The sequence below is a fragment of the Gossypium raimondii genome, chromosome 11 (genome assembly GCF_025698545.1).
Source record: "Gossypium raimondii isolate GPD5lz chromosome 11, ASM2569854v1, whole genome shotgun sequence".
NCBI lineage: Eukaryota > Viridiplantae > Streptophyta > Magnoliopsida > Malvales > Malvaceae > Gossypium > Gossypium raimondii.
Window position 1 is genome coordinate 27,476,995 of NC_068575.1, and position 13,918 is coordinate 27,490,912.

The following is a 13,918-nucleotide window of genomic DNA, read 5'->3' on the forward strand; positions in this document are numbered from 1 at the left end:
ACAGAATAACAGATATATATGGGTTTTGAAACAAATAACTGTGAAACAAACAGAAATGTATGTTAACGATTTGAACAAAAAAAAATGGTGGCCTTGGCACTACCCCAAACCCATAACTTGTGTTCTCTAAATTCAGTTTACCGAAAGTTGAAGAAAACAACAAAAATAAATAAATGATAAGACTAGGTGAAGCTTTTATTTAACATACTCCTGAACTTTCCAATACATGAGCAACTTTTCACAATCATGCATTGGCAATTTCCATAATACAAAAACAACACCAAAACTATGTTACACGATGAAAGTTTCAGCTGAGTATGTTAACTCAAATGTAGAACCTATATATATATATATGTATATTATTTTAAGAATATTATACAATGTACAATAGTGCATTGAAAATTGATTTAGTCACAATCCTCCTTTAGGATTTAATCATAACTACTCATATGCACATCATCTCAGATATCTTAGTTTTCTTAAAATTAGCTGCTTGAAAAAATGTTGGCAGCATAAATTAAGGCTACTTATGTTTAAAATTGACCACCATGCATGTAGGAACTTATACACTAAGGCAAGGAAGGTTCAGGAGGACGGGTAACCCATAGTGTACTCAAAGCTCGAAGACGGTGGAAGTATTCTCCTAAAGCAAGTAAGCCTCGAGCGGCCTGACGAGTTGTCAGGATGCGAGACATCTGCTGTAGCGTTTCCTGCCGAAGGTGATCAGCCTGCGTATGGAAATATATAGGCATTAGTTTAAACTTGAATAAGATCATTAAGATGGCTTCTCTTTGACAATAAAGTTTTGTTATCTAGACTCTTATACATTACTAAACTTAATTTTGGTGTGCTCATACTTTGTGACCCTTAGCTATGTTCTCTAATTGAACAAAAACCGTTTGTCACCAACCTAGTTCATAAAAATAAATCCATTGACCAAGATTTCCATAGTTTCGCACCTTTCCGGGAAGCCCTAGGTTTTTCAATATAAGATAATTAGAAAATTTTCTAGGTTATCATATAACCCGTATTACCTGTCACAGTAGGTACAGCATAAATAGTTAAACATCATTTTGAAATGAAAATGAAATAAGAATTTATTAAAAATCTCGCACTTGTTGATTATATTTTCAGTTCAAATGCATGGATAAAGAACCAATTTCTGGGTAATATATATTGACTTGGAAAGAAAAACTAATTCTGGAAAGTTCCTAGAATAAACTCATGTGTGCCACCATGGAATGATGCAATTAGTACCTGGTTCACAAAGCTGACTAAAGCTTCTAACTTCTCCATTGCAGTGGCCACTTGAGGAATGTAACTAACTTCGGCCACTGGACCACCTGCCACGGTGGAAGACACAGTTTCCTGGAGTTTCTCCAGACCTTGCGAAAGGGCGTCTTCAGCTTGCTGACAAGATTGTTTCAGGTTACAAACTTCCAAAATTTGTTGTTCTGTCAAGGGGTCAAGCTGAGGCACCAACACCTATAATAAGCATATAATCCTAGATAAATATCATTCAACATTTAGCAATATAACTTGGAATGGAATTCCGACATAAAATATAAGAAATTATGCCATTCTAGTAACACATGAGTACAGAGTTACTTTGTTAAACAAGCCTTTGGCCAAGTTCGATGCTTGTGTCGTGAAACTAAATGTTTCGCCGGTGATAAGTAACTCTAGGAAACCCTAACAGAGAATAATTGCAAAAGGTTATCATAGATATTCAATGTACATAACCATTTTCTTTTGTTTATGTACGCATCAAAGGGAGGGAAGGGGGTCTTCTAATATGGACCGACAGTTTCTTCAACGATAGCTAAAATATTGATGTCAAGGGTAACAAGTGAATATCTAAAAGAGACCTGTCTAGATCAAAGAAAAGTATTTAGAATAACAATTCAAGATAGGCTACCCTATTGACTTAAGGAAAGGCAAGATAAACATGGTGAATAGATTTCCTAAGCAAGCATTGTTCCAAAGATTATAAGATCTAGAAATATTAATCAAAGAAATTTCAAGTCTTTTTTAAATGGAGGAGAAAACATCCTAAAGTTAGACAAGATATAAGAATCCATCAATAGATAAGTCAAAGTGTGAAACTATCGTAGTTGTTCATTTAAATTTAACCAGTGCCACCTGCAGAAAGAATTTGCAGTTAGACCCACTGCTATAGGCTCTTTCCCTCAAAAGACCTACATGAAAATAGAAATGCATGATCTACAGTTAATTAAACTGAATTATGCATCACCTTAAGAAGTTCTGAAGGGCGAAACCCTCCAATCCACGAGAAAAATCGCTCTGCTGATGTTTTCCACACACCAGATATCACATAGAAAACATCAGCCTTTGCGACTGTTGATTTCATGCGAAAAAGTTCAAAATAGTGGCCCATACCACTTTTCACAAGTATGCGAAGCTCTATATCACTTATATGGGCATTCAAAGCAGTCCTCAGTTCACATATTTGTCTGTGTTGTACATCCACCCAACGTCCGTATTCCATCTCAAATGCAGCAATCCCTACAGAATCCTCGGATCATGTAAACAACGAAACACAAAATAATAGATATCTACTTGTAGTGAAGATAAAAAGGCATGATACGGATTATTGCATCAAGATCACATTTAACTCATCGGAGAGTTTCCAATGAAGTTTTATATCATACCATAAGAAGTTTAAGGTGGTTCGGCAATTACATACCAACAACCAATTTAAAATAGCACACAAATACAGGACGCAGACTAGATTCGATTGGAAGAGTGTAATTTCTGATATTACTCATACAATAAGCTCTATATAATCTTCAAGTAGTGTGAAGGGAAGCAAAAAATGGATAGGTGGAGCCTATGCATTGGGCTCTAAAGATATGATGAGCTAAGAGAAGTTGAAATAGTTTTCCTCATAAAGTGTAAAGAGATACTGCTGAAGTGAACTACTCACTCATGAAGGGATAAAGGAAGTTGCAAACAAACCTGAGTTTACTGTTCCAGAGAATCCAATATGACTTCCTTCTAACACACCACCCATATAAAGACCCTGCAGTGAATGTTTTATTTATTAAATGGCTTTAAAATATTTTAAAAAGAGATATAATATGATATTCATCTTCTTCAAACCTGTTGCGTTGCTCGTTGAAGCTCTTGCTCCAACTGAATTAACTTTAAACGACTATTTTCTAACTGTTGAACGTATGCCTGAAAGTAACATCAAATCAAGTTATTTCAAAACTTCACATATGGCTTTCCGCATGCATATTCATTTTACCTTTTTCCGCAACCGGCTTTTACGAGCAGCCTCACGATTTTGTGCTAGACGTCTTTGTATCTGTAGACATTAAAGTTAAAATGAATAAATAGATTATACCACTATTTAAGGCAAAAAGGTCACCTACAACCTTACAACAATTAATATGACACTTCATTCTATGCACAAAAAGATTAGACCTATTCAATATTTATATCTTTCAGAAGGGTAAAAGAAATAAACAATCATAACTACATACCTTATCAATAGGTTTACTTGCCTCTTGCTCATAGTTGTTAGTAGGTGCTAGCATTTCATGTGAAGTAGTCTCGGACTGGAAAGTAAAACAATATATATATATATATATATATATGGTTATTTATCGTTAAAATCAGATAAATGTGTTTTTACTACATAGTAAAGAATTATATCTCCAAAATCTTAACCTCATTCTCTAGCTTATTATCCACTTCGACAATCAGAGATGTAGATGTATTTGGATTGCCATTTCTCTTAAAATTTTCTCCCCATATGCCAATTTGGTGGATAGGCTCATAGATACTCAACCTTGAAGGTACAAATTGGGGGGTCGGAGAGTTCATGCTTTTTGAAATGATAACGAAGGCAACTTTTGCACAAGTTGAATTGATGTCTAAGGCAATTGAGAGCTTAGACTCTGGAAGGAAACAGAAATAAACATGTATACTAGAAGAGTAAGAAAAACAGGCATAATAGCAAACATGCAACAAGCAACAGAGAAGATGATTATAAAAGTTAATTGCAACAACACTCTTAAGTACTAAAATGACATACATGCAACACAAACCAAATGGGGTCTAGGGAAAATTTTATATTTTGCTTTGTTAGGCAATATTTGTAGGAACAAAAGGCATGTTCAAAATGATGCATCATGATTTTGATTTCCTAAATCTTATGTTGATGACTACATCATTGGACTAGTTATCTCTGTCCAACTCATAAATAAAATATTAAACACCAATCATGGAATCCCTCTTTTTATTATCATTCTCCTCTATCCAACTCAGTCTTTAAGCTGTCAACTCTTGCCTTTATTGGAGCACACTATTCACTATCACTTGTGTCATAGTAGACCTATTCATACTCTAAAAAATTCTTCATTATCATAAAAAATAATGATGTATTCTTCTATAGGACCTTTCCTAATGAGCATAAACCACTAAAACGTACTACTAAATCACCACCGGTTCACTAAAGCAAAGAATATTTAAGTGCAATCCAAACATGGTGCAAACTTTTCTTACTTGTTCATTGTTAAGTTCTTTTCAAAGCTGACCAACAATTAGATATCTAAACAAATACACTTTTTGGCGACAAGCTTTAGGCATTCGCAAGAAATTAGACAAGTACAGAGATAAACAGAGGAAATACATATTACATGTTTCCTTGTAATTTGTATTGTTTTCATGAACACAAGTGAAATAATAAGCAGAAACCAACAAAACTTCGATACTAGCTACAATCAAAACTTGAAGAAAAATCACTTCTTAAGTCCTTCCAACTTTCACATACATACATGCACACGCTTCCATCTTATGAGAAAAACAAAAAATAATGAAGGAAAATTCGATTACGAAAACAACTTTTAATTCAAAGGACAACAATAGGCTCATTTTATTTGATTTAATATTAGTGTTTGGGATGGCATGGTAAATTGGTAACGGCAATTTGGGGGTACTTTACTGTTTTGGACTTTTGCATTTTTTTTAGCTGTGATCAACAAGAATACTAAAACTGAAAAGATAAAATCCCCCTCAAAATAATATCTATTGTTTTGTTTGTAAAAATAAATATTTTTAATAAATTCTACATTGGATTGAGATTTGATTGAAGGATGACACTAATTTAATAAAAATACTAAATATTAGTAGACTATTATCAATATTTAATTCATCCTTCTTGTTATAAACACGTTTTAAATTTTTATTCTTTGAAATAAGATTAAAAGGTAATTAATCTTTTATTATTTGAAAGTTGATATGTTGTTAACTTTATATAAGGACGATGTATGTTAGATTACTTTAGAGCATTCATTAAATTTCAATTTTTTTCTTTTCAATTTAGTCTTAGAGCATCAAATTTAATATAAACATAACCTTAATTGTTTATCACAACATACAACATAAATTTATATTATTATTAAATCTTTAACTAAATTAATATCACGAAATAATCCGAAATCAGTTTAATTAAAAAATAATATTATTTTCAATTTTAACATTCACATAAAATAGAAGTATAAATGTTATTTAGTGTAAAACTTTAAATATTTTTATGAATTATCTTTTGTCAATTCGATTCAAACTTTGATGTTGTATATTTTAAAAAAATTAAAGATTTTATATAAATTTTGACGTTTAGTCATATTAAGGAGATTTTTGCTTTGATACCTTTGTTAGGAGCAGAAACAAAAATAGGAAATAGAAGAGGGAACAAGAAGAATAAAAAGGAAAAAGAGGAGAGAAATCAGAGAAATAGAGAAAACGGAAATTGAGAGAGAAGAAGCAAACAAAACATATTCATTTCGTTACCCTCCATCCAATTACAGCTGCATATATGTATAACGAACTAACAGTACGAACATTTATTCAAAACGCCCCGTTTTTGCTAAAGTCACTGCGCACCATTTCATTAATCCTAAAACGCACTGTTTGCCATATTTCAGTTTTGACCTGTAACAAACTATTAAAAGAAATAAATATATTTTGTTAAAACTTACCTTTTAGTCAATTTCTAATTAAGTTAGAGTTGGATGGAGTCGTGACACCAACTTAATTAAGATTTTTATTTTAGTAGAGAGATATATAATTTTTATTTTCTCTCATTTTCTTTATTATTTTTTTCTTATTTTCTCAATCTTTTCTTTCTATCTTTTCATGGAGAATATAAATGTTATTCAACATAAAATTTTAAAATGTTCTTTTATGTTTTAGTTGCTCACTGGGATTATCTTTTAAAAGAACTTACCACCTTTTCTTAAAAAAATATTTTAAGTATATTTTATATAGATTCTTTTATCCCACTTCGTATGTGTGTCATGATTCAATATAAATTAAAAGGATGTAAATTTATGAAACAAATTCTAGGATATATAATTAGAAAATACATAAATGTAGAGCAAACTGATTAATATTAAGATGCAAGTGTTTTTGTTTAGTTAATAACAAAACATTGTAATATTTTTAATTAAAGTATCATTTATATTTTTTTGGGTCCATAAATGTTAATATTTTTAAAATTAACTTTCTCAGCAATAATTTAAATTTAAAATCTTTCTCGGAAAGTGAAATATTTTAGGAATTTTGTATATGAAAAGTATTACAAAATTTATTGATTGTAATAGAAATTTAAAATTTAAAGATTGTGTTAATATGGAGTGCGTGGAATGAGTGTAATTAGAAAATAGCTATTTTCAAATATAATTAACAATGTGAACACTTCATCATATGAGAATTAAGTAGAGAAAAATAGTGGGCAAAGCTTTATTCAAACCAATAATTATTCTTAGGTTAAAATATTTGGGCATCCAAAACCTTTTATTAAGTAATAAGTAATTAGAAAATTTAAAGCAAAAATGAAATAAGGAAAAAATCCCGCTGTAGAGGGCATACCTAATCCACAAGCAAAATTATATGATCAACGAATTGTTGTTCTTAAATTTTTATTCAAACCTTGGTGATGTGACCTAAATTATGAATTCTTGACGCTTTCCACTCATTTCCCCTTCACAGCTTAGAGGGGATAAAGCTGATCTCAACTTATCCAACGTCTCCCTCTTAACAAAATAGTACAAAACAAAGGAAGACCATCAACACCTAATTTTGAGGATTCAGCAAAGCAATTGCCTTCTCATTATATATAAAATTACATTAGATTTATATATTTTTATCATTCATTTTTTTAATAATTTCATCCTTGTATATTAGGTTCTATTTATATAGATAATACATATCAAATTTAGAGTAAAGAAAGTTTATATTTAAATGTTGTACATAAAAACTTTTTAAACAGCTAAATATATATATTAATAAAGAAAACATTTTAGATTGATATAATTGCAATAGTGAATCAATTTAAAATTTCATATGGGTGACACGTATAACCATATTGATAATTTTAATGGTTTAATTGTTAAAATATCAATTGTAGAAAAAGTTATAAAAATATGTAAAGTAATTTTAATTTTATACCGTTGTAAATATATATATATATATATATTTATTTTATACAGAGGCTAAGTCTTTAGTAAAATAGGAAATAATTATTAGTAGCCCTTGTCAAGTATTAATCATTCAATTTAAGTCTTTCAATTATTAAAAATAAAAAAATTGTAATTTTAGTCCCTCTTAAAATTAATTATATTTTAGAATAAAATTTTATCTTTAACCTCCTCATGATTTTAAAATTTTATCTCTATCCCCACCTCTCGACTAGATCAAGCTTCCTCAACAAGAGACTATTCTAATGAGTTGATAATTCCATATTCTTAATATTCAAAATTAGAGGATCAATTATGAAAGTATCCTTTTTGTTTATCAAAATCCTATTCATCATCCATAAACCATAGAAATGTACCAAATACACAATCCATCAAGAAACCCGAGAAAGTGCTTAAAGCAAGTATATCACCCTGATTCACATCCATTTTAACCATTGAAATTACCGTAAATTTCTCTTCTTTGAAAACCCAAAACGAACAAATAGGGAATTAGAATATGACTTCCGTCAATGCCACACAAAAATCACATCCATGGATCACTGACCCAAACCTTAAGAAGCTAATGAATCCTAAAAAATAAAAGCTCCTATATTAATTCACAATCTACAACCCGAAGCCATGGATGAAGCAATGATGGTACCACTCGCCACTTTTAACTTGAGATAAAACTTCTCCCACTTTCCACAACCAAAACAACACTAAAATTATTATCGAAACATATGTATTAAAAGTTAAATTATATTTTGTCCTATTTATTTAAAAAAGTAAACAAATTTATCCTTATACGTTAGTTTAAAGAGCAAATTGATTCTTTCTAGTAAAAACTTTTATCAATTTCTATTGTTAAAAATTAGAGTTGCTGACAAAATAATCAAATAATTACACGTGATGTACCAGGTGTACCTCATTCTGACGTTTAAAGACTAATTTTTAACAATAGAAATTAATGAATTTTTAATAGAAAAACTAATTTGCTCTTTTATCTATAGAGATTAATTAATTTATTCATATTTTAAGTGAGGAAGCAAAATAGAATCCAACTCTTAATACAAGTAAGTCCATAATACTCTTACTCAAAACAACTCATCACACCATCCTCTTTTCAAATCATTTGCCAAACCCAAAACACCAATCTTTAAAACCAGATTGACAGTCCCCTTATACTCCAAAAACCCAATCACCCCAATCCAAGAGGAAGTAAAGAAAGAAAAAGAAAGCAGATATCAAAACAACACATCAAACCACAAACCATGACTCCAAAAATCGACGAAATGCACAATTAGCCCTTAAAGAAAGTTAAAACACACCCAGCATCAACAACAAGAACCCAGCTTAGAGTCTTACTAGATTGAATTAGTAAACAGGTTGAACTTGAATCTCTCCTTCATCCATACCTTCATCCCCTTCAAGCTCTTGTTCACCAACATTCCATGTCTCAATAGCTTCAATGCCTTCCTCCTCCCTAAAGAATAAATTAAATTTCTTTTCGTTAATTGAGTTGGCCAGCCTTATATAATATAATTAATCAACTTCGTTTCAATGAAAAAAAAAAAAACAGACAAGAAAGAAGGAGAATATAAGATGTATGAGTCACTTTAAGTTGGGTTGTAGGATACACAAAATCGGAATCTATACCATATTTGATAAATATAGACTAATAGAGGCAAGTTGCTGAAGGGCATTACTTTAAACTATAAATCGGCCACTTCTTTCATACATTTGAGTAGAAGCTTCAAGAGAACTTGAACTCATCACTTCTGATTGCTTCTCTCTATATTTCTGTCTTTGACTTTATAAAGAAAATATCAAAGGTCCCTATTCCAATTACTTTAATTTGTTTACAACAATTATATCCTGGTCCTATTTTTCATGGTATTAGTTCCGGAAATGACATATTCAATGCCATGACCTAATGCTTGCTAGGATTCCATTGATTCCGTATGCACTAGTTAGCAACATAGAATAAAAATAATAGTAAAAAGAATCATACATAATATTTAAGAATTAAAAATTGGATGATCCAGTAGGAGGGAGAAAAGGTTGAAAAGAGGATAGGTTTGAATAATTAAATATATATATATATATATTACTATACATGTATATTTAGGTATGGATGGGGATGATGGTTGAGAGGCGTATTCCAAATTTTCAATGGTTGGGTGAGTGATATTGCTTTTCATATTATTATTATTATTATTATTATTATTATTATTATTATTATTCACTGTTAAATGGTTTGAAAGAAAGAGAAGAGGAAGATAGATAATGTCCACGCAATTACAATGTGCAATTTTATTTTCCTATTAGTAGGGTTGTTGTATTCTCAAGTGCAATCTTAAGTGGGAGTTCTCCTGTTGGCACTAAGGATGGCTTGTGTTTGGTGTCACATTTCTATGAACATACAATATTCAATCCTCCAAAAACAAAATCATTAAATTAACTTCTTTCCCAACTCACACTTCTTTTCGTTTTTTGTTTAAAAAATAGGTGTTTTTGTATTTGCTACTTTGAAGGAACGGATATCTCCTGTCTGCCTTTTTATAATTTTTTTCCTTTTTTTTATTTTAATCATACAAGAAATTTAAAAATAGAAACAGTTTTAAAATAAATTAATTAAAATTATGGTTCTTTTAATTTACATCTTTTATATTTTTAAGCTGCAATAGAAAAAAATATTTAATAATATTTAATAATATATTTAAATATTACTTTAATATTTTTGAAAAATAATTTAAAAAAACTCTTTAAAAACTCAAAATAAAAATTGATTTTTTATTAATTTCAAAATGATATTTTCAAAATGATTTACGTTATTTTATTAATTTCAGTTTAACAGAAATATAAATTTATGCATTCAGTTGTAATTAATTATCTCCTTACATTCATTTGAAAACTTATAAGTTGGTTGAATTTTACAATCATTAAATTAGATTTTGAGTGAATTGCTCGAAATCATTATTGAAATAGACTAAGTCAATTAAAACTTATTAAAATACTGTTTAACTCAAATAACATAATTTTAAGTAAAAATTAAAACTCCAAACTAAATAAAACCCCAAAAATAAATGAATGGTAAAGAAAAAAACCGAAATCTATCGGGAAAAACTGTGATTAAAAGACTGAAGCTGTTGATATTTTCTTTCTTTCTTTTCTTGATTTTTAATTTTAGCGAATTCATTATTCAAAATAATGAAAAATCAATATTGTAGACTTGAAGTTGGTTGGTTTAATGGTATCATTATTTCTTTTAAAATTTTGATTTTAGTAAAGATGGGTTTTTCATTTTGCATCACACCATAAAGCCATATTCGGAATGATGATATTACTCTTTTAATTGACTTTTGAATGCTTAATTCATGTATATGTTATTATTGTTATTTATTTGTGTATATTTTTTTAAAATTTTTGAAATTTTATTTTAAAATGGTTCAATTGATAATTTAATTGATGAAATCAAAATCCAAAATCCAATTAGTTCATCATCAATGACAAATTAAAATTTAATAATTAATCATTTTGAAAATCTTTTAAAAGCATATGCCTCTTTTGTTTAATAATTAAAAAAGCAAGTGCTTAAAATTTTCTATTTTCATCTCAACATCTAGGGTTTCAACTTTGGTATTAACATTCCTCATTTAAATTATAACGTAAACTTTAATTCTAAAAAGAAAGCCTTTTTCGAAATCTTTTTGAACAATTTAATTATAGATTCGATTATATCTACTTTTTGATGAATGCTTATAATTACCCATAACTACTACTCAACCCATAAATAGAAAGATAATATACTTTAACACACTTAAAGTCACACATACAGTATTAATAACGATACTCATTATCCAAAAATATAAACAGTAGTTGTTTAATAAACAATTCATTAAATATTATTGTCACGTATTTGAGGATATTAGCGAGTTAGATATAAATAACCGTTTATTATTATTATTCATATCAAATTGAAGTATTACAATTTGAATCTAAATATAAATTAATTATATTATTGTCACATGTTGAGATTCAGAGTATTCAAGAAATATACTGCTGTATTCATCATGATTGCATTGAGTGTGTTACACATATTTAATACTAGATCAGAAACCGTTCCTTAACTGCTACTGTAACTAACTATAACAGACGCTATAACAGAAACTAACGTATAGTTATAACTGACGTATAACATAACTATATTAAACCCTAATATTCCCCATACTTATCTAACAGTTTGCTACAAAAAAAAAAACTCATTTCACGTGATATTCACAACTCGAAGCTGCTGTCGAAACTTATTGAAGACAGACAAAGGCAGTGGTTTCGTTAGGATGTCTGCTATCTGATGGGAACCTGGAACATGTCCAACCTGAAGAACCCCTGCAGCTACCTTTTCTCTGACAAAAAATACATCTAGTTCTACATGTTTGAATCTTGAATGCATAACTGGGTTGCCACCATCACATCGCTGCTGAATCTGTCACACGGATCAAGGCCTTTGGTCTGACCGAGCACATAATTCACTCAATAACGACTAAACCCAGATTATCTCAGCTGCCAAATGAGCAACACTTCTGTATTCCGCCTTTGCAGTGGATCGGGAGACCACTTGCTGTTTTTGGAACTCCAAGAGATCGGATTTCCTCCAAGAAAGATGCAATAACCTGAAGTTGATCTACGATCATCAATATCAGACCCCCAGCTAGCGTCTGAATAGCCTTCAAGAAGAAACCGTGAGGCTCGAGTAAACTTTAAGCCATAGTTCATCGTCCCTTGTAGATACCGCAATATTCTTTTGACTACTTTAAAATGCACATCTAACGGCTTATGCATGAACTGGCACACCTTATTTACGGAGTATGCAATGTCAGGCCTGGTTATCACCACATACTGCAAAGCGCCAACAATACTTCTGTACTGATGTTCATCATTGACTGGATTTCCACCTAGGGCTGAAAGGTGACAGTTTGTTACCATCGGTGTAGGAAGAGAATTAGACCGATCCATGGACGCTTTACAAAGTAGGTCCTGAATGTACTTCTTTTGCGACAGACATACTCCATCTGCTGTGTATTGAACCTCTATGCCTAGGAAATAGTTAAGTTTACCTAGGTCCTTTAAAGAGAATTGGGAATTCAGTTTACTGACAAACTGATCTACAGCCTGAGAATCATTGCCAGTGACAATAATGTCATCAACATAAACTAGCACATACATCAACCTTTCACCTGATCGAAGGATGAAGAGAGAGCCATCAGCTTTGGAAACTTCAAAGTTCATGGAAACTAAAAATTCCCTTAGCTTCTGAAACCAAGCTCTAGGAGCTTGCTTGAGACCATATAGCCTTCTTTAACTTATGCACTGAAGTTCACCATTTGAGCCACTTTGTTCAAAACCCGGTGGTTGAACCATGTAGATGTCCTCACTTAAATCCCCATTTAAGAATGCGTTGTTTATATCTACTTGCCGAAGAGGCCAGTTGAGAGACACGGCCAACGCTATAACAACTCGAATGGAGGTCGGCTTGACAACAGGACTGAATGTTTCCTGAAAATCCACCCCAGCCTCTTGCAAAAACCCTTTAACAACCAATCTGCCCTTGTACCGAGCGATGGTTCCATCCGCATGTCTCTTAATCCGAAAAATCCACTTGCAACCAACAGCACGATGACCTGCTGGTAAGGAGACAAGATCCCATGTGTGGTTAGCAAGCAGCGCACTGTACTCATCATTGGCTGCTGCAGTCCAAGTAGGACTCTGAAAGCTTCTCTAATGGTAGAAGGCTCGGTCTCATCTAGAAGAGAGGAAAAGACTTTTGGTCAAAATATACCACTCTTGGAGCGAGTTTGCATTGGGTGACAGTTTGAAGGTACCGCAGTAGATGAAGCTGCTACAGTTTGTGCTACAGTTTGTGCAGTTTGAACATCAACAGTAGACTCCTCAACTACCGTAGCAGGGTCAACAGACGTACCAAGAGATGGTTGCTGTGAGACCAGCTGATCAGAAGAAACTCCTGTAGTTGAGTCAGCTGAAGTACGAGCTGAAGGCTGATTGAGACGTGACTGACCTGAACCAGTTCCCAGGCTAGACCATAAGAGAGATTGTGCTGAGGTGATGACATCAGTATTAGGTGTGACTAACGGAAGAACAGACGGACATCGATGTTCCCTTATTTTTGGTAACTCCTTGCTGAAACCATCACGAAAAGGGAACTTACTTTCATCGAATTTGACATGCCTCGACAAAAACATTCGACCATCAGTAGCAAGGCATCGATAGCCTTTGGTGTGAGGTACCATCCCAAGAAAAACACATTGTTGTGATCGAAAGCTCAATTTATGTCGTTGAAAAGGTCGAAGATCAGGAAAGCAAGAGCACCTAAACACCTTGAGGGAGCTATAATTTGGTTTAACTTTATAAAG

General features: G+C 31.5%; 1 protein-coding gene across 5 annotated transcripts; it reads right to left on the minus strand.

Moving 5' to 3' along the window:
• Positions 1-318: 318 nt before the first annotated feature.
• On the minus strand, positions 319-9,326 carry LOC105804270 (transcription factor TGA1). Of its 5 annotated transcripts, none has more exons than XM_052623146.1 (10): positions 9,194-9,326; positions 8,853-8,970; positions 3,697-3,926; positions 3,510-3,584; positions 3,272-3,331; positions 3,124-3,201; positions 2,980-3,043; positions 2,255-2,526; positions 1,258-1,485; positions 319-728 (listed from the first exon to the last, which is right to left on the minus strand). In XM_052623146.1, exons 3-10 carry the CDS (start codon positions 3,850-3,852, stop codon positions 570-572), a joined length of 1,092 nt encoding a protein of 363 aa, XP_052479106.1. In that variant the 5' UTR covers positions 3,853-3,926; positions 8,853-8,970; positions 9,194-9,326; the 3' UTR covers positions 319-569. The 5 variants fall into 5 exon arrangements, with proteins under 5 accessions (XP_052479106.1, XP_052479108.1, XP_012492249.1 ...); XM_052623148.1 differs by having other exon boundaries at positions 8,903-8,970; positions 9,194-9,321; XM_012636795.2 differs by having other exon boundaries at positions 1,258-1,470; positions 8,903-8,970; positions 9,144-9,278.
• Positions 9,327-13,918: the final 4,592 nt, after the last annotated feature.